The 26,365-nt window shown below is 34.8% G+C and overlaps 1 protein-coding gene across 2 annotated transcripts in view; it reads right to left on the bottom strand.

The window, feature by feature from the left end:
• Positions 1–26,365, bottom strand: part of DOK6 (docking protein 6) — a 417,331-nt gene that overhangs the window by 261,294 nt on the left and 129,672 nt on the right. For both annotated transcript variants that reach the window (XM_081252874.1, XM_081252873.1), the window contains exon 2: positions 12,475–12,582. In XM_081252874.1, the coding sequence (XP_081109000.1) occupies positions 12,475–12,582 (108 nt within the window). The remainder of the gene's footprint in view (positions 1–12,474; positions 12,583–26,365) is intronic.

Genomic DNA, 26,365 nt, shown 5'->3' with positions numbered 1-26,365 from the left:
TTTAAAATATTATATAATTTGAAACAAATATGAAACAGCGTTATTTATAAAACAAAAGATGATACATAGATATTTATAGCAAGGTACAAAGTAATAATTCAAGAATAAAGTCTCACTAAAATATTCTTCAAATTTTAAGTTGTAAATGAATATGATTTCATTACTTGAAGTATAATATATAAATTTCCATTAATGGTAGAAAAACAATTTATCCTCAGTGAATATTATGCAATTAGCTTTTCTCCTGTTGCATCTGTCAGATATGATACAACTAAGCAGACTTTGTTAATGGGTAAGAGAGTTTTAAAAATCCAAAATGCATTGATGATATTCTGAAAGAATAATTAAGGGTACTGGATCAAAATCCATTAGATGAATGTAAAAATGTTTCAGAAATCATGGAAATAATGTCATAACAAAATTGTGCTGTTGAATATTCTTTCTCAAAGTTACTATCTGATTTACCACGGAAAATGGCTTGTTTGAAATTACAAGTTACTTTATCATGCAAATGGGTCTCAAACTTTTTCTAAAGTTGGTATGAATTATGTCTCTGGTTTCAAAGATGCAAAATCTGAGGCTGAAATGACTTGCACAACCGTAACTGTTTTACTTTTCACATTGTCTTACATGAAGCTGTCATCTCACTTTCTGAGCTATGATATTATTTGCATTTTACAGGCAGGAAAGTGAGAGAAAGACGTTGTTTAAAGCATACTATGTCTTCCTGATGTAGCACCATTGCAGAGGATTGCCTCCTACACACACAAGTGAGTAGTTTTAAAAAGTGAATAAAGACAATAATTTTCCTAACATAAATCATATTGCTGCATACTCTAAGTCAAGCCCAGATTAATCATACAGATATTTTCTAAGAGTCTGATTCCATATTTCTCAGTGAACAGATATCTGTCATAGAGCAATAGGTTATAAACAAGTCCTGATTGCTGAGTGATTGCTTTTCCATGGCTTTCTTAAGCCACACAGAATGATTCTTATTGGAGATATCTTAGATGTTGCAAAATTTCAATTGACCTTGACTCAAGTATTACAAACATCAAGTCCAACTCTGGGAGTTCCCTATTATTTTGAGATCACAGCTCCATAAATCCCCTCCATCCAAAGGTCTTCACCCATGGTCTCTCCTGCTGATCTCTGAGAGCTGTCCATTCTCAGCCCATCCATCTCTGTCAATGAAGGTGCATCCAGCCTTGGGCATTTCTCCCCTTCATCTTATCCTACATAAAACCAACTTTTCGTATTCCATTTCTATGAGTCTTCCCTGAGTGACTAGCACTAGTGTTCAGATATTATGAGACAATTAACAAATGATCATGGATTAACAGTGACTGTCACAGGAACCAACGTGTGTGTCCATAGGAGCTTCTGTTCAAGAAACTGAAACGTCTTCAAACTAAGAGATTACAGCTAGATGAATGAATGAATAAATACACAAATGGATAAGATGCCTTAACCCAAATAAATGATTATCACTCTGGGAACTTCTGGTGGGTATTTCAGGACAAACCAAGCCTATGATTGCTCTTCACACCGCACCAAGTGTGTGCTCATCCAAGCATTTAGCCATTTCTTCATGGAATCAAAATGAAAATGTTCAAGATACCACACTGTACACATGTGCTGTTTCTACACTTACCAATGCTTTTGCTTCTAGCTTTAAGAACATACTATATTTATAGGTGGCTGTTTTTCATAAGGACGCCTTCATCTTTTCCCAAATTCTCTCAGATGTTTACTTTACATATAGATAAATAGGACAACTCCAAATAGGAGTAAAAGAGAATAAAACAATGTTTTTAATGTCAGGTTATAGGGAATTTAGAAATAATATTGGTCTCAATACGGGCATCACTTTTCTGGCATCGAGTAGAATGGGAACTTCACATAGCACTATCTTCATTCATGCTTCTAAGGGATTCTATTTATATTTTCCTCACTACAGACAGCACTCATATTTACTTTATTAAAATTTCTATAAACTGTTTCTTTTTCATCTGCTTAGAAAATTAAGGAAAATTTATTAGCTGATTCTATGTAAATTGCTTTAGTTCAGTTTCCATTGAGGATAAATTTGTTTTGAATATCTGTTATGACAATTATATATAGCTACATTTTCAACCCTAATGCATTTTTAATAACTTCCTTCAGCAGCTAGTGATTTGAATTTCAAATTTCTTTCTACTGAGAAGTAAAAAAAAATTATATACCATCTTATAGCAGTTTCATATAAAAATTGATTTATGGAGCAAGATCTCTCTCACAGTAAACATATCAAATGTCTAAATGAGATCAGTAATACTCATAAGCTTTGTAATATGTATGTTTCAGATAGAGTATAGCATTAAGTTAAAGTTGGTAAAAAAAAAATTGTATCCTTAGATTATTTTGCAGAAGGCCCTCACTTAGGTTGGAAACATTTTGTTCGTTTGATTGATTATTTTAATTTATTTCTATTGAGCACTACAGCAGATTTTAGGGCATATCAAAATAACCGACTAATCAGAAGTTTAAAGTGTTTAAACATTAACAAATAGGACAATTTGGGAAATCCATAATGGTCTACTTCTTTAAGCCATCTTGAAAATGAAGTATTTTTTTTTCCAATTCTGGAGATCCAATATTTGGACTGAGCATTAACTGTTCAAGGGAAAACAAAGATTTTCAATATGCCAGCCTTTTTCATAAAGAGATCTTTCTTTATTGACCTGATCATCAGAGGGAACTATGAGAAATTTAGAGCTTTGCCATGTTCACATCTGAAAAAAAGGACTCATAATTCTATGAATGGAAAAAGCCATGGGAAGTGATAGTTCAGTCCTTGATTTTGAAGAAGCGAAAGTATATTTCAGGATAAAAATGTCATGAACATCTGTGATTGTTTTTATTGCCTTGACGGATGGTTGTCCAGGCCTTGGACAAATTAACCCATCTGACTCCTGGGGTGGCCTTCTGGACACTAGCTACACCCACCCGCCCTGTCCTAGGGAGGGGCAGCCCCAGAGAAGAGCAGGACTCACACAGTCTCCAAAGTTCTGTCTTCTCTCTTCTTCAAACTCTTTGCAAATGTCAGTATTTTTAATAACTTTATGGTAAAATTAACAATTATCTCTTTAGAATTATTACGTTTTTCAGCTAGGAGTATATTTAAAGAGTCTTGATAATTACTATACATTTTATAAATTTTACTGGATAGGATTTTCATGTTTATTCTACTAGCATTTCCTCATTGAAATGGGACTTTTCATAATTTTCTATCATTCCTTGAATTAGCTGGTGTTTTTTTCAGTCAAGTATCAACTTTTTGATTTGTAACTCTCAATAAATTTATAATTGAAATACGTGTGAAATATCTTGGATGTCACGATAAGGCTGGAACTACGGTCAGTGTCTTTTATTTTTTATTTATTTATTTACTTATTTTTATGCGGTACGCGGGCCTCTCACTGTTGTGGCCTCTCCCGTTGTGGAGCACAGGCTCCGGACGGGCAGGCTCAGCGGCCATGGCTCACGGGCCCAGCCTCTCTGCGGCATGTGGGATCTTCCCAGACCGGGGCACGAACCCATGTCCCATGCATTGGCAGGCGGACTCTCAACCACTGCGCCACCAGGGAAGCCCCAGTGTCTTTTATAGAAGACGGTTTCATTTTACACTGATCAGGCTTTGACAGAGAAGTGTTGACATACATCCACCTTCACATTAATTCTGTTCAGTAGATTTCCTGGGCAGTTTCACTACAAACTGGCTGTACTTCTAATTGTTTAATGAAATATATACGTGAATATACCATACATAAATACTTCAAGATCTAACATGCCAGGAATCACCATTTTTTCACCCAGTCTCGATGAACAGCACAGCCATTCATCCCTCACTCAGTCCTGAAAAGATATCAAGTCTTATTCCTCTCTCTTCCATTTCCCCGATATCCAATCAGTTACTAAGTCTTCTTAATTTTACTTGACTGTACATAGAAAATATCACCCAAATCTATCTCTTCTCCATTCACTTTACCCTTCTCCATTTAGGACTCTGTTGTCTATTATGGGGAAATGGAAATAATTATACTATAATATTTAATTATATTGTTTTTCTGTATATAGTCTATTATCCCATCCATTTGATGTGATGTCATGCAAATTATTTTTTTCTGAATACATATTTGAAGATATGAAAAACCATTTAAAACCCTTCACAACTGCTCTATTGCTTACCGGATAGAGGTTAAACTCATGAGGAAGGTATTTATGACCCTTCACTTGCTTCACCCACTTCCTTTGTGCTTATTTTCCACCACTACAGCCCTCCTTTCAGAGTTTGCCAACACTAGATTCCTCAAATTTTCTTCAACTCACCATGCAGTGTAACGTCAGTACTTGTAATCACCCTTTTTCTTCCTCATAGAATGTATCCCTCTCCATTATTTTGTTTTGTCAAAACAGAGTAATCTTAAGAAGCCCTTTGGAAAGTCCTGATTTCCAAAGGTAGACAAGTGTTCCCTTTTACTTTTATTACTGCACTTCATCATATTTCATTGTAGTTAGCTATTTATAACCTAGCTTTCTTGTATTGTAAAATCTTAAAACAATAATGATAATAACTCTTAACATTTTTTGACTGCTCTAAACAGTCTTTAAAGAGTTCACATGTAGTATCTTATTTACACCTCATAACGGTCTTGGAGGAGTAGGGCAATTACTGTCACTATTGGAAAAATAAGAAGAGTATCTCATCTCTTCATCTTCTGAGCCTCAGTGTCTGTCTAGTCACCAGATACCATAGTTTCGCAAAACTATATATTATATTATATTGTATTATATTATATTATATTATATTATATTATATTATATTATATTATATTATATTATATTATATTATATTATATTATATTATATTATAAAAATAGTATTTTCTCTGTTTTCTTGAATTGGGTTTGACAGTCATTTCCCAATATTCAGGGCAGGGCTCTTTTCCTTTGTAGCACAGTAGAAATTACTCTCAGTGGCAAGATGCACCTGTATGTTACTTATGGCACCCAGTGAAAGTAAATATTTACTTTGAAAGTTTTTCCTTTAATTTGAGCAACATCAGAGTTGCCCAATGGTAATATAATTTTGATGGCTAGGTAGAACTTTATCATGTGTGAGTGATAAAGAGTGGCAGTACTGAATAATAGAAGAGATGATAAAAGAGAATTTGAATAATGCTAGCTGTACATTCTAAGAAAATAAAGAAGCAAAAATCAGTGTCATAGAGCTAGTTAAGAAGAAAAGTAGTGAGGTTGACACAAATATTTTGGTCTGAATGCCGAAGAGACATTTCAAATTTAGCATGTACAAAATAAAAGCGTGTGATTTTTTTTTTACCCAAAGCCTATAATAAGACAGCCAGTGAAGCATTAGGCAAAACTTGCTAAAATAGTATCAAAATAAGAGAAGAAACCATTTACATATTTTCTTGAAAACAACCATTAAGATTTCTTATTACTGATGAATCATGACCAAATTATTCTTCCATAACAGAATTGGTCTAACTTCATGGTTTTAATTCACAATCACTGAGGAAAAAAATAAGATAAAATTCCTGAAAGGAAATTTAAATCACTAGGAAACAGAATTAGCCTCCCAACTGCTGGGAATAATAAGTTGTAATAATAAAAGCTTTTAATCTCCAAAACATTGCTGTGAGAAAAGTAAATTTAAGCTGCCACACACACTGAATCTAGTTATTAAAGTGCTTTAGGAAGTTTCAAGTTACAGTCAGTAATATCTGTTTAGTTATTTATTAAAAGATGAACTATTCCTATTCTCACTGCACTGCACAGGATCTTTCATGACTTAATTTTCACAGACTGGAGAGAGAGCTTACACACATAAAGTGTGTATGTTTTGAAAGTGTTAGTCATAGTTTTCTAACATTAATTTTTATTTAACCTACTTATATCTGCAGTCATTCTTTTCCTTTTTTTTTGTTAAAATGAATGCTCTCTTGTTCTGTTAAAGACCAAACCCTATCATTATACACAAGAACCTTTTAATCATCACAGTTTCTGTCTACTAGATTGTTCCCTTTGGCATATAGGTGTGTTACAATACATGTCATATTTAAAAAACATATCTGCTCTATATATTGGCTCAATTTTACAGTGAAACGTCTTGAAAAAAATTGCCTGAGTAGCTACCCATTCCTTACCCCTCAATCTCGTGTAAGCTACTCCAGGTGAAATAAGTCCCCATGTTTCACTGAAATAGCTCTTGGCAAAGCCACCAAAGACCTCCATGTTGTCAGTCCAATGGTCCCTTTTCTGTCACCTTTCCCAATCTCTTAAACTAGACACAGATGACCATTTGTTCACATTTTTTAGCACAGTTTTCTCGTAGTTTTCAATGGTTTACCCTTAATGCTATTTTTCTCATCTTACTGCCTGCTGTTCTCAGATTTCCTTTCTGGCCCCTCCAGCTCTGCTAATCCTCTAAGAGTTGGAGTGTTATCTCCTTTCTCTTCATTCTTTCCCAAGGACATTTTATCCAGTGCTACAGAATAAAGTGCTATCAATATGCCAATGACAGTCAGATAAATAACTTTATCAGTGACATTTCCCCCACCCCAGCCCACATTTATCTAATTGACTACTTGACATTTTAGTTTGAATGCCTAATAGACATTTCAAATTTAACATATGCTAAGTGAAACCTTGTGATTTTTACTCAAAGCCTGCTCTTCTGTCTTTCCCATCTTCATGAACTGCGCCATCCTTATCTCTGTTGCTCAAGTCCATGAGTCCTACCTTTCACTTACACTCAACATTTAATCCATAGGTACATTCTGTCCATTTTCACAAACTATATCCAAAATGTGTCCTTTGACCTCCAACTTCAATACTAACACATTCATTGGAGTTACTGCCACATCTAGGCTAGACGAATAACACCTAACATTTTCTAAACTAACCATACACCAAGTAAGTAGTTATATGCTTAGCTATAAATTTTCCTTTGTTAATAACAATGAATTATATTTAATCTCATTGTATGTCTACAGTACCATTCATTCCTTACAACAGCTCTCTGTGGTAGGCACTATTAAAATCTTAATCTGTCAGAGGAGAAAAATTAGGTACATAGAGGTTAAATAACTTATGCAATTTCACACAGCTGTTAAATATGGAAGCTGGATTCCAGAGCCTATTATCTTACCCACTGTGTAATGTGGTTAAGGTTCTTTTTTATTCCAACTTTATTACTGCCATGTCAGACCCATAACATTGTGTAAATTTAAGGTGTACAACATAATGTTTGGATACACATATATTGTGAAATGATTACCACAATAAGGTTAGTTAATATCTCCATCACCATTGGTCAAAGGGTAAGATGAATAAGTTCTGAGGAGCTAATGTACAGCATGATGATTACAGTTAACAGTGCTGTATTATATACTTGATAGTTGCTAAGAGAGTAGATTGTAAATGTCACCACACAGACTCAAAAGGGGTTAAAATTCTTGATCTTTCTCAACAGTCTGTTTTCCAGGATGATCTCTTTCCTTGTTAACTTTATTGAAGAATGATTTATACACGGTAGGTTACCACCATTTAAAGTGAACAACTGAATGAATTTTGACCATTGTATGTACCTTTTAAACCACCACCACAATAAGAATAAAGAGGGCTTCCATCACCCCCCTAAATGCCTTAGGTCCTTTTGCAGTCCAACCTTCCATCTATTCCTCCCTCAAAATAGGCAACCAAGGAAGGCTATGATTTTTTTTCTATAAATGAGAATTTTGTTACCACAAATACAAGGGTGAAATCATACAATATGTACTATTTTGGGTCTTCTGTCTTTCAGACAGCGTCATGATTCTGAGATTCATCTGTTATTATGTGTATCAGTAGGTCTTTCCTTTCAATCATTCAGTGGTTTTCCATTGACGGATGTACCACAATTAGTTTATTCATTCTCCTGTTTGGGTTGTTTCCACTTTTAGGCTATTTTGAATAAAGCTACTATGAACATTTTCGTACATATATTTATTTGGACATGGCTATTCATTTGTGGGGAAGGGGGGTAAATTTCTAGAAGTGGAATGGCTGGACAGATGTATGTTTACTCTTTTAAAGAAACTGCCAACTGTTTTACAAAGTGCTTATAAAATTTTACATGTCCATCAGCAATGTATGAGTCCTACAACTCTGGTTAGTTTCAATCTTTATAATTTTAGCCATTCTAATGGATGGATAGTGTTACTTTGATTTTAAATCCTGCAGATCACTGATGATGTTGAGCATCTTTTCATGTTCTTGTTTGCTGTTCATATATCTTATTTTGGAAAATATCTGTTCACGTCTTTTGTTCAATCTAAAATACTGGGGTATTATCCTATTATTGAGCTCTAAGAATTCTTTAAGTATTTTGGATATGTGTTTCTGGTCAGAGAAATGTTTGCATGTATTTTCCCAGACTTACCTGCCTTTTTATTTTGTTAGCTAAATCACTTGAAGAGAAAAAGTTTTAAATTTCAATATAGCTCAATTTACCAAGTTTTTCTTATGGTTTATACTTTTTGTGTGCTGAGAAATATTTGCTTATTACCAAGTGGAAAAGGTTTTCTTCTATACTTACTACGCAGAGTTTTATAGTTTTGGCGTTTAAATTTAGACCAATGATCTGCTCTGAGTGTATTATGTGTGTAATGTGACGTAAGATCAATGTTCATTTATTTACACAGAGACATCTAGTTGTTCTAGCACCATTAGTTGGAGAAAGTTTCTTTTCCTATTGACTTGTCTTCATACCTTTGTCAAAATGTAACTGACCATATATGTATGCATTCATTTCTGACCTCTCTATCCACTTCCATTGATCTATATAAATATCCATTTGCTAAAATCATAATATCATGATTTCTGTCACTTTATAGTAAATCTTGAAATCTTATAAATTTCCAATTTTGTTCTTTATTAAAAGTGCATTGGCTAATATAGGTTATGCAAATATCCATATAGAATTCGCTTGTCAATACCTACAAGAAAATATTCCTGGAATTTTGATAAGAATTATGTTACATATCGATTTAGGAAGAATTGACATCCTAACAATATTGAATTGGTATCAATCTAATAATATTTTATTTCTTGCCATTTATTTGGGTCCTCTTTAATTCTCTCAGCTATGTTCCATAGTTTTCAGTGTAGAGATTGCACACGTGCTTTAAAATTATTTGTTGGCACCACTGTAAATTGAGTTCTTTTTAAAAAAATTAATTTATCAAGTGTTAACTGCTACTATTTAAAAATGCAAATGATAATAAAATGTCATTCACTAAATTCATTCATTACTTCTGGTATTTGTTTTGAAGATGATCATGCATTTTCAACAAACAAATATGTCATTGAGCATAGAAACAGAGTTTTCTTTTTCTTTTCTGTAGGTATTTGTTAGATGCTTTTTTTCTGATTAAGGAAGTTCATTCAGTCCTTGATGTTCTGAGAGTTTTAAATCATAAATGGATGTTGAATTTTGTCTTTATATGCATACAGAAATGTCTTTCTGTATACATTTAAAGGATCCCATGATATATTTTCTCTTTAATTCTACATTATTACATTGGTCCATTTTCAAATGTTAAAACAACCTTGCATTTCTATCATAAATCTTACTTGATCATATGTTATCATTTTAACATATTGTTGAATTAGGTTTGCTAATATTTTGTTTAAATGTTCTGATTTGTAGGGATATTGATCAGTCACTTTCCCCTACTGTCTTCATCTAGTTTTGGTTTTCAGATAATATCAGTCTGATAAAGTGAGTTGGAAAGGTTTTCCTCCTTTTTATATTTTCCTTAAGTATTTATGTGGATTAATTTTTTCCCTTTAAATATGTCGTAGTATTAACAAGTGAAATGATATGGACCTGAAGTTTTCTTGGTGGGAAAGTTTTGACTATAAGTTCAAAGTTTTTATTAGGTCTTGAGCTATTGAATAAGGCTGGGTAGTTTGTATCTTTCAAGGAGTTTGTCTATTTCATTTAAGTTGTCAAGTAGAATTTGTAGTGATAACCCCTCTGCTCTTCCCAGTCTTTGATTTTTTTAATTCTTTTTTTTCCTGATAAATTCAGTTAAGAGTTTATCAAGTGAGTGATTTTTTTTGTAAAAGAAACAGCTATTGACTTTACAAAATTTCCTGATTGTTATTTTGGTTTCTGTTTCATTGATATTTTCTCCTACATTTATTGTTTCTTTCTAATGTAAGAACTCATAGCTATAGATTTCCCTATACTCACTGGTATAGCTATATTCCACGCATGCTAATATTTGTGTTTTTATTATCTTTGAGTTTAGAATATGTGCTAATAGCCTCTGTGACTACTACATTGCCTTGGAATTATTACCCCTTAGATTATGTTAATTACCAAATATTTAGCATTTACTAGATAACATTGATTTCTAATTTAAATAATTTATGGTCAGAGAACACACTCTTTATGACCTCCATCCTTTTCAATTTATTAAGACTTGTTCATATTGAATCAAAATTATCTAAATATGTGTGTCTTTTCCTCTGGAATACAAGCTCTTTCAGGGCAAGGACTGTGCCTCGTCATCTCCTCGTGCACCCCAGTGCATCGTGTAAAGCAGACAGCTTATACTTATCTTTGTCTAAATTATTAACCCTTATAGGTGGTTATAATACTGCTTATAATGTTGCCATTTTGCAAGTAAAAGATGGCTGAATCATGAGTACATGGACTCTAGGTGCGCTGGCTGGAGAGCGTCCGGCCAGGGTACAGCACTGACCAGCAGGCAGGCGTTCTGACCAGGAATCCACAGAATATATACTATGCTCAGTCTTCCAAAATTTTACTCAAAAGCTAAATGTTACAGACTTACATTTCATGACCTGGCAGTTTGTCATTAAGTCAGGCTTAAAATTATTGCCATGGTCATCATCATCATACAAAATATCAATATGACTTCAGGCTGCAAATAATTTTTCATATAGTTAGAACCTGCATCACTGTGTTGGTTTTTATTTGATACTCTATCTTAAATAGTCTTCAAAAGAGACATGTAATATTACAATTTTAAAATCCATGTCCTCATGAGAAAACCAAACTCCTATGAGCTTGTAAGTGGCTGGGCAGGAACTTGAACTTGGATTCTCTATTAGTAAATCTATATTAAAATATAGAATACCTCATAGAGAGTTAAAGAAATTCACATTTTAAGCCTTATGATATAGGTTCAAATCTAATACAAAAGATTACTAGTTATTTGTGTAATAGGATTGATTAGCACATTACTGCTGAATAATCTATTTTTAATAGACTTTACTTTTTAGAGCAGTTTTATGTTCACAGCAATATTGAGCAGAAAGTACAGAGCTTTCCCTTACGCAACCTGCCCTCACAAATACATAGCCTCCCCCATTATCAACATCCCCACCAGATGGTACATTTGTTATAACTCATGAATCTACTGTGATACAACATAATCACCCAAAGTCCATATTTTACAGTAAGATTCACTCTTGGTGTTGTACATTCTATGGCTTTGGACAGATTTATAATGACATACATCCACCATTATAGTATCATAAAGGGTAGTTTCACTGTCCTAAAAATCTGCGGTCCTATGCCTATTTATCCCTCCCACCCCCCTCATCCCTGGCAAACACTCTATTTTTAATAAGGGAAGAAATAAGCACTATACATCACATGAAATAAATTCCACAGACTCATTACATTATTCAGGGTAACTTACTCTATGCTACCACCAGTGAGGAATTAGTCTTTCCTGAGCTTATGTGGACATTCTATCAAAAAAGCAATGCTGTTTCACAGTTCTGCATTCTGATCATGAATCCTCCACATTACTATCAAATACTTAACTCTTTTTTGACATTATCACCAGAGATAACTTTCAGGAGCATATTTAGCATCATTCTAGGGCAATTTCTTACATACTTTTAATTCTTAGGAAATTGATATTTCATTCATAGGATTTATGTCACATGTCTACACATCAGCATACACGACGATCGTTCTTGTTAAGCTGTAAAGAGCCAATAACACTGCTAACACCAGCCTCCAAAGTTTTATCTCCAAAACATTGCCCACGGTTTAAATCAAAGTAAAAATGCACAATTAACCTGAAAAGAGGGAAAGTGCCTACTCAGCACCTTGGGAACTGATCTGGTTGAGTTATGAGTCATCTCATTTTGCAAAGTAGCAATAAAAATGACTCTTTCATTTTGCAGAGGTACCACTGGCATTTATAGCAGATGATTAAAATAAAGGAGAAAAAAAACTTTTGCATTTTATCAGTGCAGGGACATTTTATCCTGGCCATGCATTTCTGCCTCTGCAGATTTCATCTATCAAAAGAAATGTCTCCAGAGTTGTTGCCAAGGGTACAGTTATTCCCCAGAGATTCCAAAGACCGTGACTTACCTTATGAAAGTTTCTGAAATATGCTGCCTTTTCATCTGGAAATTTTTCTAGCCTTCTGGGTCCTTTACTAGACGCCTTCTTAAAAACCAACCAGCAACGTCTGAAAATCTGAAAGTAAATAAAGGAATCCCATTATGTCTTTTGTACATGAGTTTAACAGCATCAGGGATTTATCTATTCAACTAATCCAGGGGGAATAAATTGTTTTACATGCACTTATCTTACAGAGAGAAAAAATTTGGGAAGTTAGAGACATGTTATTCTTTAAAATTATAGCAAATTTTAAAAACAATATTAAATATAAACAAATTTTATATGGAAAGATTTTATGCTATGACATTTTCAGTGCACTGGCTTCAATCCTCTTTAATCTAACTAAATCATCTGGGTATCAACACCATATAAAATATTTATTCTCACCATCCTGGTGACAAACAATTCTGTTTTCCATGATAATGAAGTAACAATTTACTAAGATTAAGCACTTTCATAATGTTCAATATTCTATCTTTGGAAAAACATTGCATTTAAAAATTAACTTACAGTGTTAATTATAAAAAATGCTCATATACTACTTTAGAAAATGAAACAGATATGTTTTTATAATGGACACATCTGTCACACCCTTGTATGCTTTTATAGCAACTACTATTTACTAAACGCTTATTATGTGCAATACATTTTAAAATTTATAGACACATTTAATCCTCATACCTACTATATGAGGTAGGTTGTCTTCATTTTAGGATAAAGATAGTAAGAGAGTAAGTGTCAGGATTTGAACACACATCTGTCTGAACACACATCTCTTCGGCTTTGTTTTTAAAAAAAGCAGGGCTATATATTACACAAACACAGGCCCTTCTTTCTGGACTCTGCCTGATTTTACAGGACTAATTCATGTTGGCTCTTACACTGTCACCTGATGCCCGCCTTATCACCCTCCATTCACAGGTATGTTTAAGTCAAATCAATAAAATGAGACTTTTTTTCAATAACTAAAGAGGTCTAGAAATGCAAATTTAATATTTCAAACTTTTATAGAAATGCATATTTTTGCTGGAGTTTACATTCTCTATAGCCAGAAACTAAGATCACTGTATTGCTGTTCTATTTCTTTTAATTTTTAAAATGTATTTATTTATTTATTTTTAGACATCTTTATTGGAGTATAATTGCTGTACAATGTGTGTTAGTTTCTGCTTTATAAAAAAGCGAATCAGCTATACATATACGTACATCCCCATATCTCCTCCCTCATGGGTCTCCCTCCCACCCTCCCTATCCCACCCCTCTAGGTGGTCACAAAGCACGGAGCTGATCTTCCTGTGCTAAGTGGCTGCTTCCCACTAGCTAACTATTTTATATTTGGTAGTAAATATAAGTCCATGCCAATCTCTCACTTTGTTCCAGCTTACACTTCCCCCTCCCCGTGTCAAGTCCATTCCCTATGTCTGTATCTTTATTCCTGTCCTGCTCCTAGGTCCTTCAGACCATTTTTTAAATTTCTTTAGATTCCATATATATGTGTTAGCATATGGTATTTATTTTTCTCTTTCTGACTTACTTCACTCTGTATGACAGTCTCTAGGTCCATCCACCTCACTACAAATAACTCAATTTCATTTCTTTATATGGCTGAGTAATATTCCATTGTATATATGTGCCACATCTTCTTAATCCATTCATCTGTCAATGGACACTTAGGTTGCTTCCATGAACTACATACTGTAAATACAGCTGCAATGACATTGCGGTACATGACTCTTTTTGAATTATGGTTTTCTCAGGCTATATGCCCAGTAGTGTGATTGCTGGGTGGTATGGTACTTCTATTTTTAGTTTTTTAAGGAACCTTCATACCGTTCTCCATAGTAGCTGTATCAATTTACAGTCCCACCAACAGTGAAAGAGGGTTCCCTTTTCTCCAAACCCCCTCCAGCATTTATTGTTTGTAGATTTTTTGATGATGCCTATTCTGACTGCTGTGAGGTGATACCTCATTGTAGTTTTGATTTGCATTTCTCTAATGATTAGTGATGTTGAGCATCCTTTCATGTGTTTGTTGGCAATCTGTATATCTTCTTTGGAGAAATGTCTATTTAGGTCTTCTGCCCATTTTTGGTTTGGGTTGTTTGTTTCTTTGATATTGAGCTGCATGAGCTAATTGTAAATTTTGGAGATTAATCCTTTGTCAGTTGCTTCATTTGCAAATATGTTCTCCCATTCTGAGGGTTGTCTTTTCGTCTTGTTTATGGTTTCCTTTGCTGTGCAAAAGGTTTTAAGTTTCATTATGTCCCATTTGTTTATTTTTGTTTTAATTTCCATTTCTCTAAGTGATGGCTCTAAAAGGATCTTGCTGTGATTTATGTCATGGAGTGTTCTGCCTATGTTTTCCTCTAAGAGTTTTATAGTGTCTGGTCTTACATTTAGGTCTTTAATCCATTTTGAGTTTATTTTTGTGTATGGTGTTACGGAGTATTCTAATTTCATTCTTTTACATGTAGCTGTCCAAATTTCCCAGCACCACTTATTGAAGAGACTGTCTTTTCACCATTGTATATTCTTGCCTCCTTTATCACAGATTAGTTGACCATAGGTGTGTGGGTTTATCTCTGGGTTTTGGGTTGTCGTGTTTACATTGTCATTTGTTTCTAGGTATTTTTTGATTTACTCTTTGATTTCTTCAGTGATCTCTTGGCTATTTAGTACTGTATTGTTTAGCCTCCATGTGTTTGTAATTTTTACAGATTTTTTCCTGTAATTTATATCTAGGTCTCATAGCATTGTGGTTGGAAAAGATACTTGATACGATTTCAGTTTTCTTAAATTTACCAAGGCTTGATTTGTGATCCAAGATATGATCTATCCTGGAGAATGTTCCGAGAGCACTTGAGAAGAAAGTGTATTCGTTTTTGGATGGAATGTCCTATAAATATCAATTAAGTCCATCTTGTTTAATGTATCATTTAAAGCTTGTGTTTCTTTATTTATTTTCATTTTGGATATGTCCATTGTGAAAGTAGGGTGATAAAGTCCCCTACTATGATTGTGTTACTGTCAATTTCCCTCTTTATGGTTGTTAGCATTTGACTTATGTATTGAGGTGCTCTTATGTTGGGTTCATAAATATTTACAACTGTCGTATCTTCTTCTTGGATTGATCCCTTGATCATTAGGTAGTGTCCTTCTTTGTCTCTTGTAATAATCTTTATTTTAAAGTCTATTTTGTCTGATATGAGAATTGCTACTCCAGCTTTCTTTTGATTTCCATTTGCATGGAATATCGTTTTCCATCCTCTTACTTTCAGCCTGTATGTGTCCCTAGGTCTGAAGTGGGTCTCTTGTAGACAGCATATATATGGGTCTTGTTTTTGTATCCATTCAGCCAGTTTATGTCTTTTGGTTGGAGCATTTAATCCATTTATGTTTAAGGTAATTATCGATATGTATGTTCCTATTACCATTTTCTACATGTTTTGGGTTTGTTTTTGTACGTCTTTTTCTTCTCTTGTTTCCTGCCTAGAGAAGTTCCTTTAGCATTTGTAAAGCTGGTTTGGTGGTGCTGAATTCTCTTAGCTTTTGATTGTCTGTAAAGGTTTTAATTTCTCTGTAGAATCTGAATAAGATCCTTGCTGGGTAGAGTAATCTTGGTTGTAGGTTTTTCCCTTTCATCACTTTAAATATGTCCTGCCACTCCCTTCTGGCTTGCAGAGTTTCTGCTGAAAGATCAGCTGCTTACCTTATGGGGATTCCCTTGTGTGTTATTTGTTGTTTTTCCCTTGCTGCTTTCAATATTTTTTCTTTGTATTTAATTTTTGATAGTTTGATTAATATGTGTCTTGGCGTGTTTCTCCTTGGATTTATCTTGTATGGGACTTTCTGCACTTCCTGGACTTGATTGACTATTTCCTTTCCCATATTAGGGAAGTTATCAACTATAATCTCTTCAAATATTTTCTCAGTCCCTTTCTTTTTCTCTTCCTCTTCTGGGACCCCTATATTTCGAATGTTGGTGCATTTAATGTTGTCCCAGAGGTCTCTGAGACTGTCCTCGATTCTTTTCATTCTTTTTTCTTTATTCTGCTCTGCGGTAGTTATTTCCACTATTTTATCTTCTAGGTCAGTTATCCATTCTTCTGTCTCAGTTATTCTGTTATTGATTCCTTGTAGAGAATTTAAAATTTCATTTATTGTGTTGTTCATCGTTTGTTTGCTCTTCAGTTCTAGGTCCTTGTTAAATGTTTCTTGTATTTTCTCCAATCTATTTCCAAGATTTTGGATCAGCTTCACTATCATTACTCTGAATTCTTTTTCAGGTAGACTGCCTATTTCCTCTTCATTTGTTTGGCCTGGTGGGTTTTTACCTTGCTCCTTCATCTGCTTTGTGTTTCTCTGTCTTCTCATTTTGCTTAACTTACTGTGTTTGGAGTCTCCTTTTTGCAGGCTGCAGGTTTGTAGTTCCCATTGTTTTTGGTGTCTGCCCCTAGTGGCTAAGGTTGGTTCATTGGGTTGTGTAGGCTTCCTGGTGGAGGGGACTGGTGCCTGTGTTCTGGTGGATGAGGCTGGATCCTGTCTTTGTGGTGGGAAGGACCGCATCCGGTGGTGTGTTTTGGGGTGTCTGTGACCTTGTTATGATTTTAGGCAGCCTCTCTGCTACTGGGTGGGGTTATATTCTTGTCTTGCTAGTTGTTTGGCAGGGGGTGTCCAGCACTGAAGCTTGCTGGTCATTGAGTGGAGATGGCTCTTAGAGTTGAGATGGAGATCTCTGGGAGAGCTTTCACCACTTGATATTACATGGAGCTGGGAGGTCTCTGGTGGACCAATGTCCTGAACTCCACTCTCCCACCTCAGAGGCACCAGCCTGACACCCAGATGGAGCACTAAGGCCCTGTCATCCACACGGCTCAGAAGAAAAGGGAGAAAAAAAGAAAGAAAAAAGTAAAATAAATTAAAGTTATTAAAATAAAAAGTAAAAAAAATTATTGAAAATAAAAAAAATTACAAAGTAATAAAAAAGAGAAAGAAAGAAGAGAGCAACCAATCCAAAAAACAAATCCACCAATGATAACAAGCACTAAAAACTACCCTAAAAAAAAATAAAATAAAAAAGGACAGACAGAACCCCAGGAGAAATGGTAAAAGCAAAGCTATACAGACAAAATCACACAAAGTCCACTGCCTCAATTTTGGGATGATTCGTTGTCTATTCACATATTCCACAGATGTAGGGTAAATCAAGTTGATTGTGGAGATTTAATCTGCTGCTCCTCAGGTTGCTGGGAGAGATGTCCCTTTCTCTTCTTTGTTCGCACAGCTCCTAGGGTTCAGCTTTGGATTTAGCCCCGCCTCTGCATGTAGGTCGCTGAGGGCATCTGTTCTTCGCTCTTTTGGGAAGTCTGAGGTTGTCTGCCAGCATTCAGTAGGTGTTCTGTAGGAGTTGTTCCACATGTAGATGTATTTCTGATATATTTGTGGGGAGGAAGGTGATCCCCACGTCTTACTCCTCTGCTATCTTGAAGGTCTCTGTTCTGTTCTATTTCTTTATTTATACTGCAAAGTTTATTTATACTTTTTTTTAACTAATATAGGTCAGATACTATAATTCCTCTGGAGTGTGCACTGTCTATTATTCACTAGAAGACAGCATTTCTCCTATTCAAAGGCACTCAGAACAATCACAGGAAGACCTCTCATCATAAAAGCAGAATAAACAGAATAACAGTACAAACACACAATTTCATATTACTCTTGTTACCTTTCCTAGCTCCATACTGGTAGCTTCAAAAAGCACATGAAGGACAGCCCTGGGCTTTCAGCACATGTGAATATACCTCTCTTTCTCTAGCCAGGTGGAGACCCATCTCCTCTGTCACAGGATTTCTAACCACAGCCCTGGACATAAGGAGTTAAGAGTACTCCTTCAGATCTCCTAGTGTTCTCTCCACACACTTGTGTTCCACACACTGTGTTCTAGTTATTTATTTATTTTTTGACCCCTTACTGATCTCTACCCTCAAGGTAAAACAACCTAAAAAAGGTAGTATAAATATTGATAATAATATGATATCAGCATATGGTTCATTGGATTCCTCACCCCCAATGTGATGGTATTTGGAGATGGGGCTTTGGGAGGTAATTAGGGTTAGATGAAGTCATGAGGGTTGGGCCCTCAGGATGGAATTAGTGTTCTTATAAGAAAAGACACCAGAGAGCCTGCCCTCTCTCCATGCTCTCACAGAAAAAGAGGTCATGTGGACATGCAGTGAGATGCTGGTCTCTGCAAGCTGGGAAGAGGGTTCTCGCCAGAACCTGACCATGCTGGCCCTTGATCTTGGACTTCTAACCCCCAGAACTGTGAGAAAATAAATGTCTGTTTTTCAAGCCACTCAGCCTATGGCATTGCGTTATGGCAGCCCACGCTGACTAAGAGAGATACTTTTTTAGATTTTGTTTTTATTAGCAGAGTAGTAGTATTAATAGTAATATTGTGGAAGTGAAAAACAGTTACATGAATCTGAGTAGAAATGTGAGAGATCCAAGGCAGATAAATAAACATATCCTTTGCAAAGTATATAGATTATTAATATTTATCTCCTGATTATTTATTAGTGGATTTGGAATTCTAGTTGAGGTAGGAAGACCCTCTTTGAATGGATTTGAGACCCAAAATCCTGGTGGTATAGTTTCTGTTCTTTCCTAGAGAAGAATGCTTTCCCCTGTACCCTGTGCACATTATTGCTCAGGAACCATGGTGATATTCAATGAAGCCTTGTAATATTCATGGAAATACACAAACATACTCCCTGACTGCAATGTCTCAGCTTGTGTGACAACATTATTTTTTACTGAATAGTTAGATAAACATGAGTCAGAAAGCAAAAGTGTTTCCATTTACGCATTTGATATTGCTATAGAATAAACCTGATAACGGCTAATAAGGAAAAATAGACTTGGTATTTATGATAGCATCTTATCTCTTTGCTATTACTTTAACAGAGGCAACCACATATAGACAAAACTGATTGTTAAAGACCTGATGTAACAGACTGTTTACCAAGCCAAGGCCCTTAAGTTATTATTTTCTTGTTCTGGGATAATTTTAGATTTATAAAACACTGGGAAAAATGGTGCAGAGATTTCCCGAAAAGATTTTACCCAGCTTTTCCTAATATTAACACCCTAAATAACCATGACACATTTTTCAAAACTAAGACTTAACATTAGTAAAATACTATTATCTAAACTACAGATTCTATTCAGAAATCACCAGTTTTTCCCACCAATGTCCTCTTCTGTTTTGGGATCCAATCCAGGTCACTAGGCTGCATTCAGTGGTCCTGTCTCCTTATCTCCACTGATCTTTGACAGTTTCTCAGCCTTTTTTGCTTTTCATGACCTTGACAGTTTTGAAAACTACTGGCCAGGTATTTTGCACAAAGTTCCTCAATTTCTGTTTCAATTAAATTATTTTTGATATGTCAAAAGTCTAATGAAATCTCATAATACAGTTATTAAAACAAAATTATTGGGAAAATAGTATGAATTATCATGACTGTGGACTAGTTATATTTTGATGTCTAGTTGAATTTTTTAACTTATTTAATAAATGCTAATAAATGCAGAGGGTTTTTTTTTCCACCTTGTTTTTTTTTTTTTCCAAAATAGTTTGCTTTGTGATGGTAGTAAAAAGGGACCTGGTGCAGAGAATTTGGAAGTGTCTTTCTCTGTCAATGTGAAGTCAAATTCAGCATGAGTCAGCAGTCTGAAAGCAACCTTTGTACCAGAAGCATGCAGTTAATAGGAGCATGAGGAAATCACCTCCCTGTTACTCTTTATCAAGTGGGATTTTAATAGTGTTAGTCTGCTTTAGGCCCTGGAACTGATGCCTTATATGAGAATGTTGGAGAATTCTGGAGATGAGCAGCAAAAATGACTGCTCGAGACCAGGAAATCACTCCTCTGAGAAGAAAAAATAAAGGAATAGGTTTTATTTTGCTTATAAATGAAAGATACACATTTTTCGAGTGCCTGAAAGAGAATCACACCAATTAAATTAGGTATTTTTAATTAGGTATTTTTACTAATTTAATTTAAATTCGGTATTTTTACTTTTGTTCCAAGAGACAGGACATAAATCAGTGCCCTTCTTTAGCAGTGTGTGGGAGGAGAGGTTGCAGTCTCTTCAGACACTGCTTGGCTCTTCAAGGGCATCTGAAGATGCAGGGACCATTTAGCTGGTTAGCAACGGAACTTACAGGTTGCAGGAAGGCTCACCTTCTCCCGAGTTCTGTCCCTTCTCGGATGACACGCCTGCCTGTCCCATCACTGTCCAAGATGCTGCTTCACTCTCTCCTGAGGAAGTAACTGATTTCACCTTCTCACTCAAAGTTATCTCCTAAACATGCCAGTTGTCTCACCAAACAGGCTCCTGATTACCCTTCAGATTTTCCTTCGAGAAAATTCCACGTTGTTGCCAGGACTACAGAAATCCCCAGGAAGAACAGCTGCTCCTCACCTCAGTTTTACACTGCATTAGCCAGCCAGACCGATCACCATAGTTAAATACCCTCTTGATTCCCTTCCATCTGATGAAAACCTTTTACCTCATAGCAGTCCCTTTTCTTCAGTGTTTTCTCCTTTTCAAGGAGATTTTACACAAAGGGCATCCTTTTTCCATTTAAGACTCACTGTGATGTAGATGGTTTGATTTCTTTGCTTTAGTTCATAGCCATAATGACGTTATTTATCCAGCATCCATTCCCAAGATTTAACTTAACCAAAAGTCGGATTTAATGGGCCTGTTCCATCATAAGATGTTGACCTAATGAACTTTGTTCATGTAGGATTTTGATTAAAAACTTGGGAGAATTTTTAATTATAGGAGTTGTCAAACCTGAGGATCCACTGCACTAAAAGGAGTCACAGAAACTTCATTTCTAGAGATTTTTAAAAAGATAGAAGACAGTGGCATATCTGGAGCATCTTATGTTTGTGTTCCCTTCTTTTTTTAAGATTTTTTTTATGTGGACCATTTTTAAAGTCTTTATTGAATTTGTTACAATATTGCTTCTGTTTTATGTTTTGGGATTTTGGCCGTGAGGCATGTGGGATCTTAGCTCCCTGACCAAGGATCAAACCCGCATGCCCTGCATTGGAAGGTGAAGTCTTAACCACTGGACCACCAGGGAAGTCCCTGTGTTTCCTTCTGAAAGCAAGATACTGTATAAATGATAACTTGGGATATAGGATTCAATTATTTATAACTGTATATAAGATGAACATATCAAGACAACAAATAAATAAACACATAAGCAAAGACCATTCAGGAATGGTTATTGCAGGCTTATGCTATGAGTAAAATCAATTACTTAGTCCTGAGTCTTTCTCCTCTCACAAATTGTGTATGGTACTATTGAAAGACACTCTGTGTTTCTGTAAAAAGTGGTTAATACACAGGATTAAGCTTAATGCACTGATGAATTTAGCTTTAGCTATCTTTTTCAATAGAGATATGAACTTTCAACACTGGCTAATTTAATTGCTGTCAAATATATACTGATACCAGAATCACTCTTATCTATTCCATTTGTTCAAAAAATATTTGAGAGCTCTTTGTTCTGTGGATACAGTAGTAAAAAAAATGCAGATAAAAATTATAATAACAACAAAAAACACACAAACTTTCTGTCCTTGTGGAAATAAAGTTCCTGCCCCTTGGAACATCCATTTCAATTGGGTAGACAGGTGATAGCAAATAAATAAGTGTAGTTGTAAATAGTATTTTTTTCAGTGGTGTTCAGTGCTATGGAGGGATGGTGAGGGAAGGCTCACCCAGGAGCCTACATTTCAGCATTAGAGGAAGTGAGAGAATGAGTGGTACAGACATCTGGGGAAAGAGTGCTTCAGTAAGACAAAATTGCAAAATGCCCTGTTGAGGGAGCCTGCCTGAACTATTATTCCAAGAACTGCAAGGAGGCCAGTGTGGAGGGCAGTGAAACACAGTAAGGGTGGTAAGAGATAAGAGAAGAAAGATATGGGAGAGCCAGGTCAGGAAGGATCTTGGCTTTAAGATTTCAATCAGATTCATCAACTCTTTCTCTAAGTTATGGTAGATGTCCTTAAGTAAACTGATAGTTTATATAGTGGTATAAAGTCAGGAATATTGGGTATTTCAGGTTGATTTCTTTTAAATGCTTAGATTTTTCAAGGCACATGTCATCTCTAAACTGTAAGACTTGCAGCTATCAAATGCAATGTCTACAGTCCTGTGGCTTCTGTATGCCCAGAGAGTAGACTGCTATAATCAAATATATCCACTACGGGTCCTCCTTTGTACACACCTGCAACTCTGGATATAGTTCACAGCCTGCTGAGTTCCCTGACATAAATGCAGTGGCTCTCTGATAAATGTAAAACCCAAAGGGTTTTTCTCCACCTGTGAATTGATTAGAAATACTTAAGAATACAAGAGCAATGAAAAGAGATGAGCCAGAGGCAACTTTAAAGGTGCTATAAGGGGCACCAAGCAGCCCTCATTGTAAACAGGCAGAGAGTATATTTCTGGGGATGGAGGATGTAAATATATTTTCTTAAATATCCACAAGTCTAAATACATTCATTTTTATCTGTAACTTAATTTAGCAAAAAACTAACTAGTATCTCAAAAAATATAAGAAATCTTATCACTAATTCAAGGATTGTTTTTACTTCAGTGTTTTAAAAATACTTCTGGCCATTTCTGTTTTAGGTTATATAATCTGTGACTGAAAAAGCAGAGGTCATTAAGGATGAAACGGAGTAAAGGCAGGCTATCATTTTATGTGTATATGGCTATCCATTTATATTTATATATAAATGCATTTGTCCTATATCTGACTTTTAAATTTCAGTTTATATACATATATAAATAATATACATAAATATGCATCTATCTCTGTATAAACGCTCACCTATTTAAATATAAAGCACAGAACCAAAAAATTAAAAACTTCTTTCCCTTCTCCTCGGACCATAATTTTTCAATTTAAAAAAAGGAAGTTCTCACCAATTTTGTTAACTCAAGAGCTTTGCATCATTCACTACTGTTTAATGCAAAATATAAATATTGGTATCCATTAACATTGAAAAATGCTTAAAGCACAATATGTATATCTCATTTTTTCTCGTTTCATGGTTGGAAAGACCAAAATAAATGTGTTCATCTTTTCTGTTTCTATTATCTTGCTTTCTCTTTATCTTAATAACCCAGAAAAACAATTGGAAATTTACAAAAGGCAAACAATGATTCCCCAAATCTCACCATTGCCAATTTTTGAGGAGGCCAAGTGTTTTTTGTTTTTCACCTGAATATATATAGTTCTCTCTACTGCATTTGTCTACCAGGCCATCAATGAAATACTGGGAAAGAATACAGACATGGTTTAGCGTCACAGCCAGAAATGAAACACTTCACAGCAGCAGCAAGTTTTAGGTTGAGAGTGTGAAATTGTCATCATTATCATGAGAATGAAAACCAGGTGTAGAGCAGACCTGCAGAGCAGTAACCCAAGCAGGTGGCAATCTTTAGAGACAACCACAGCACTGGAGGGAGTCTTACAATTACTCTCTTCCTGCTCCTTGCTTTCAAAGAGCCCAACACTGACATGACACAGAACAAAATATCCTTTCTCTTTGCTCAAAATCTCCAGGAAAGAACCATGTCTTCTGGGTTTTACTTTCTCTAAAATCGGAGTATTCTTTGACTCTATATCAACTTATGCTTTTGAAACTGACAATATTTTATTTTCATCAGTCAGTTGTAGAGGCATAACTCAATAATCACTGAAAACTCTATTCCCAGGTACAACCAGCATGTTTCTATTTTATGGACCCAGTTACTATAGGGTTCAGTAAGTGAAAGTCAAATGTCCAAATCAAAATATTTCCTCTTCGATTTACTTCTCCTTCCAGGATTTTTATTTCCTCTTTTTAGTCACATACGCTTCAAATCTTGGTGTCTTCATTAATTTTTGCCTTTACCTGCACCATCCAAGAATCTGTGGGCAAAATCCAGAAGTGAGATGCTCCTGTGATATAAAAGAATGGGGAGCAGCCGCATAGCACAGGGAGATCAGCTCGGTGCTTTGTGACCACCTAGAGGGGTGGGCTAGGGAGGGTGGGAGGGAGACGCAAGAGGGAGGAGACATGGGGATATATGTATATGTATAGCTGATTCACTTTGTTATAAAGCAGAAACTAACACACCATTGTAAAGCAATTATACTCCAATAAAGATGTTAAAAAAAAGGATGGGGAGAATTGAGGAACACACACACACACACACACCTAGGAAAGAAATAAAGAATAAAAACACAAATGGTAAAAACCCTTAAAAATCAAAGACAGTTTTCATTTGATGTAGCAGAAAATGGAGTCAATGATCAGTTTTATTAAGGGAATGACATTATGGGAATAATATTTTTAAAATATTAGATCAGTAGTAGGGTTACTATAACTATGACAATAGAAAAATTTCATTAGGTGATTAGTACATTCATACCAGAGAAGGAGATTACAACTCAGCCAATGTTGAGGGCAGCAGAGAAAGAGAAGATGAACCCAAGGTGAAAAACATTACAGGAAAAATTTGAACTTCACAATAAACTTAATACAAGTGAAGAATTAAAGATATATCTAAGTTTTTATACCTAGATAACCAAGTGAATGATGGCATTTATGCAACTGTCAGAAAACCTAAGAAATGAGTTTAGTAAGATGTAGATATATAAACTAAACTAAATGAGTTTAGTTGAGATATATTGAATTTAATATGATATTTAAACAATTGCATTACCAAAACTGCTCTTGACAAATTTATAAACTGCAGTCTTTCTGTAAAATGTTGCTTTCCAGACTACCTCAGGATAACTTCTTACCATTAAACTATGTCCTCTTTGTGAAACCATTATTTTACTTCAGTTTCCAGATATAAATTTTCAGACTCATCCAATGTTGATTCAACACCTAGTGCTTTTTTGAATACCTAGTGCCTCTTTGAAACTAATTAAGTACAGTATATTTAAAATATTGAATCAGAAAAAACATTTCCAACTTCTGTTTCAAATTAGTATATCAACTTGACCTAAGTTTACATACTTGTTGAATTGTCCTGAGTAAAATGTTTAAGCCTAAAATAGAATTATTCCATGCCTCTCGTAATCCACTGTTCTTTAAAAGTAATGATAATATCCAGATGTTGGTTTCAAATGAGGGACTTATATACTAAGGTTTCAACTGACAACAGACATGAGTTTTCTGGTAATAAATGTGATTATAACTGATGTTACTGGTTTCATTTCAATTAGCCAAAAACGGCTGCCAGATTTGGTAATGAACTTAAAGAATTATGAAAACGTCAATTATACGTGAAGTTTTGTAATGATCTTTGAGAAATTCCAGAACTTGTAGGGTCAGTAGTTACTAATCATTAAATTCTTTTTCATATATGTACTGCATATGACATATTACCTTAAAGTTAACATACATCCTTCCAATCGAAGACTTTAATATATCTACTATATCTTTATACCTTTATAAGCAATATTTATTACTGTTTTTATATTACAAATTTTGCACAAATAGTATAAAACTTCATGTACGAAACAATATAAAACCGAATTTTCACTTCCAATTATATATTAGAGCTTTATCCATGTTGATAGACTATATTTGTTTTTTGTCCTTTTTGCTGTTGATTTGCAGAAAAATTTAAATATATTTTACTTTTAAATCCTTTATCAGGTAAATGTATTGGAAATACCTTCCCCTATTTTGTAGTTTGACTTTCACTTTTTTATAATTTAACTTTTCATGCAGAAGTTTTTCACTTTAAGATAGTTTGTCAGTTTTG

The sequence above is a fragment of the Mesoplodon bidens genome (assembly GCF_964165515.1).
Source record: "Mesoplodon bidens genome assembly, chromosome: 13".
In the NCBI taxonomy this organism is placed as follows: Eukaryota; Metazoa; Chordata; class Mammalia; order Artiodactyla; family Ziphiidae; genus Mesoplodon; species Mesoplodon bidens.
Note: the sequence above shows the minus strand (reverse complement) of the source record. Positions and strands in the feature narration are given on the sequence as shown.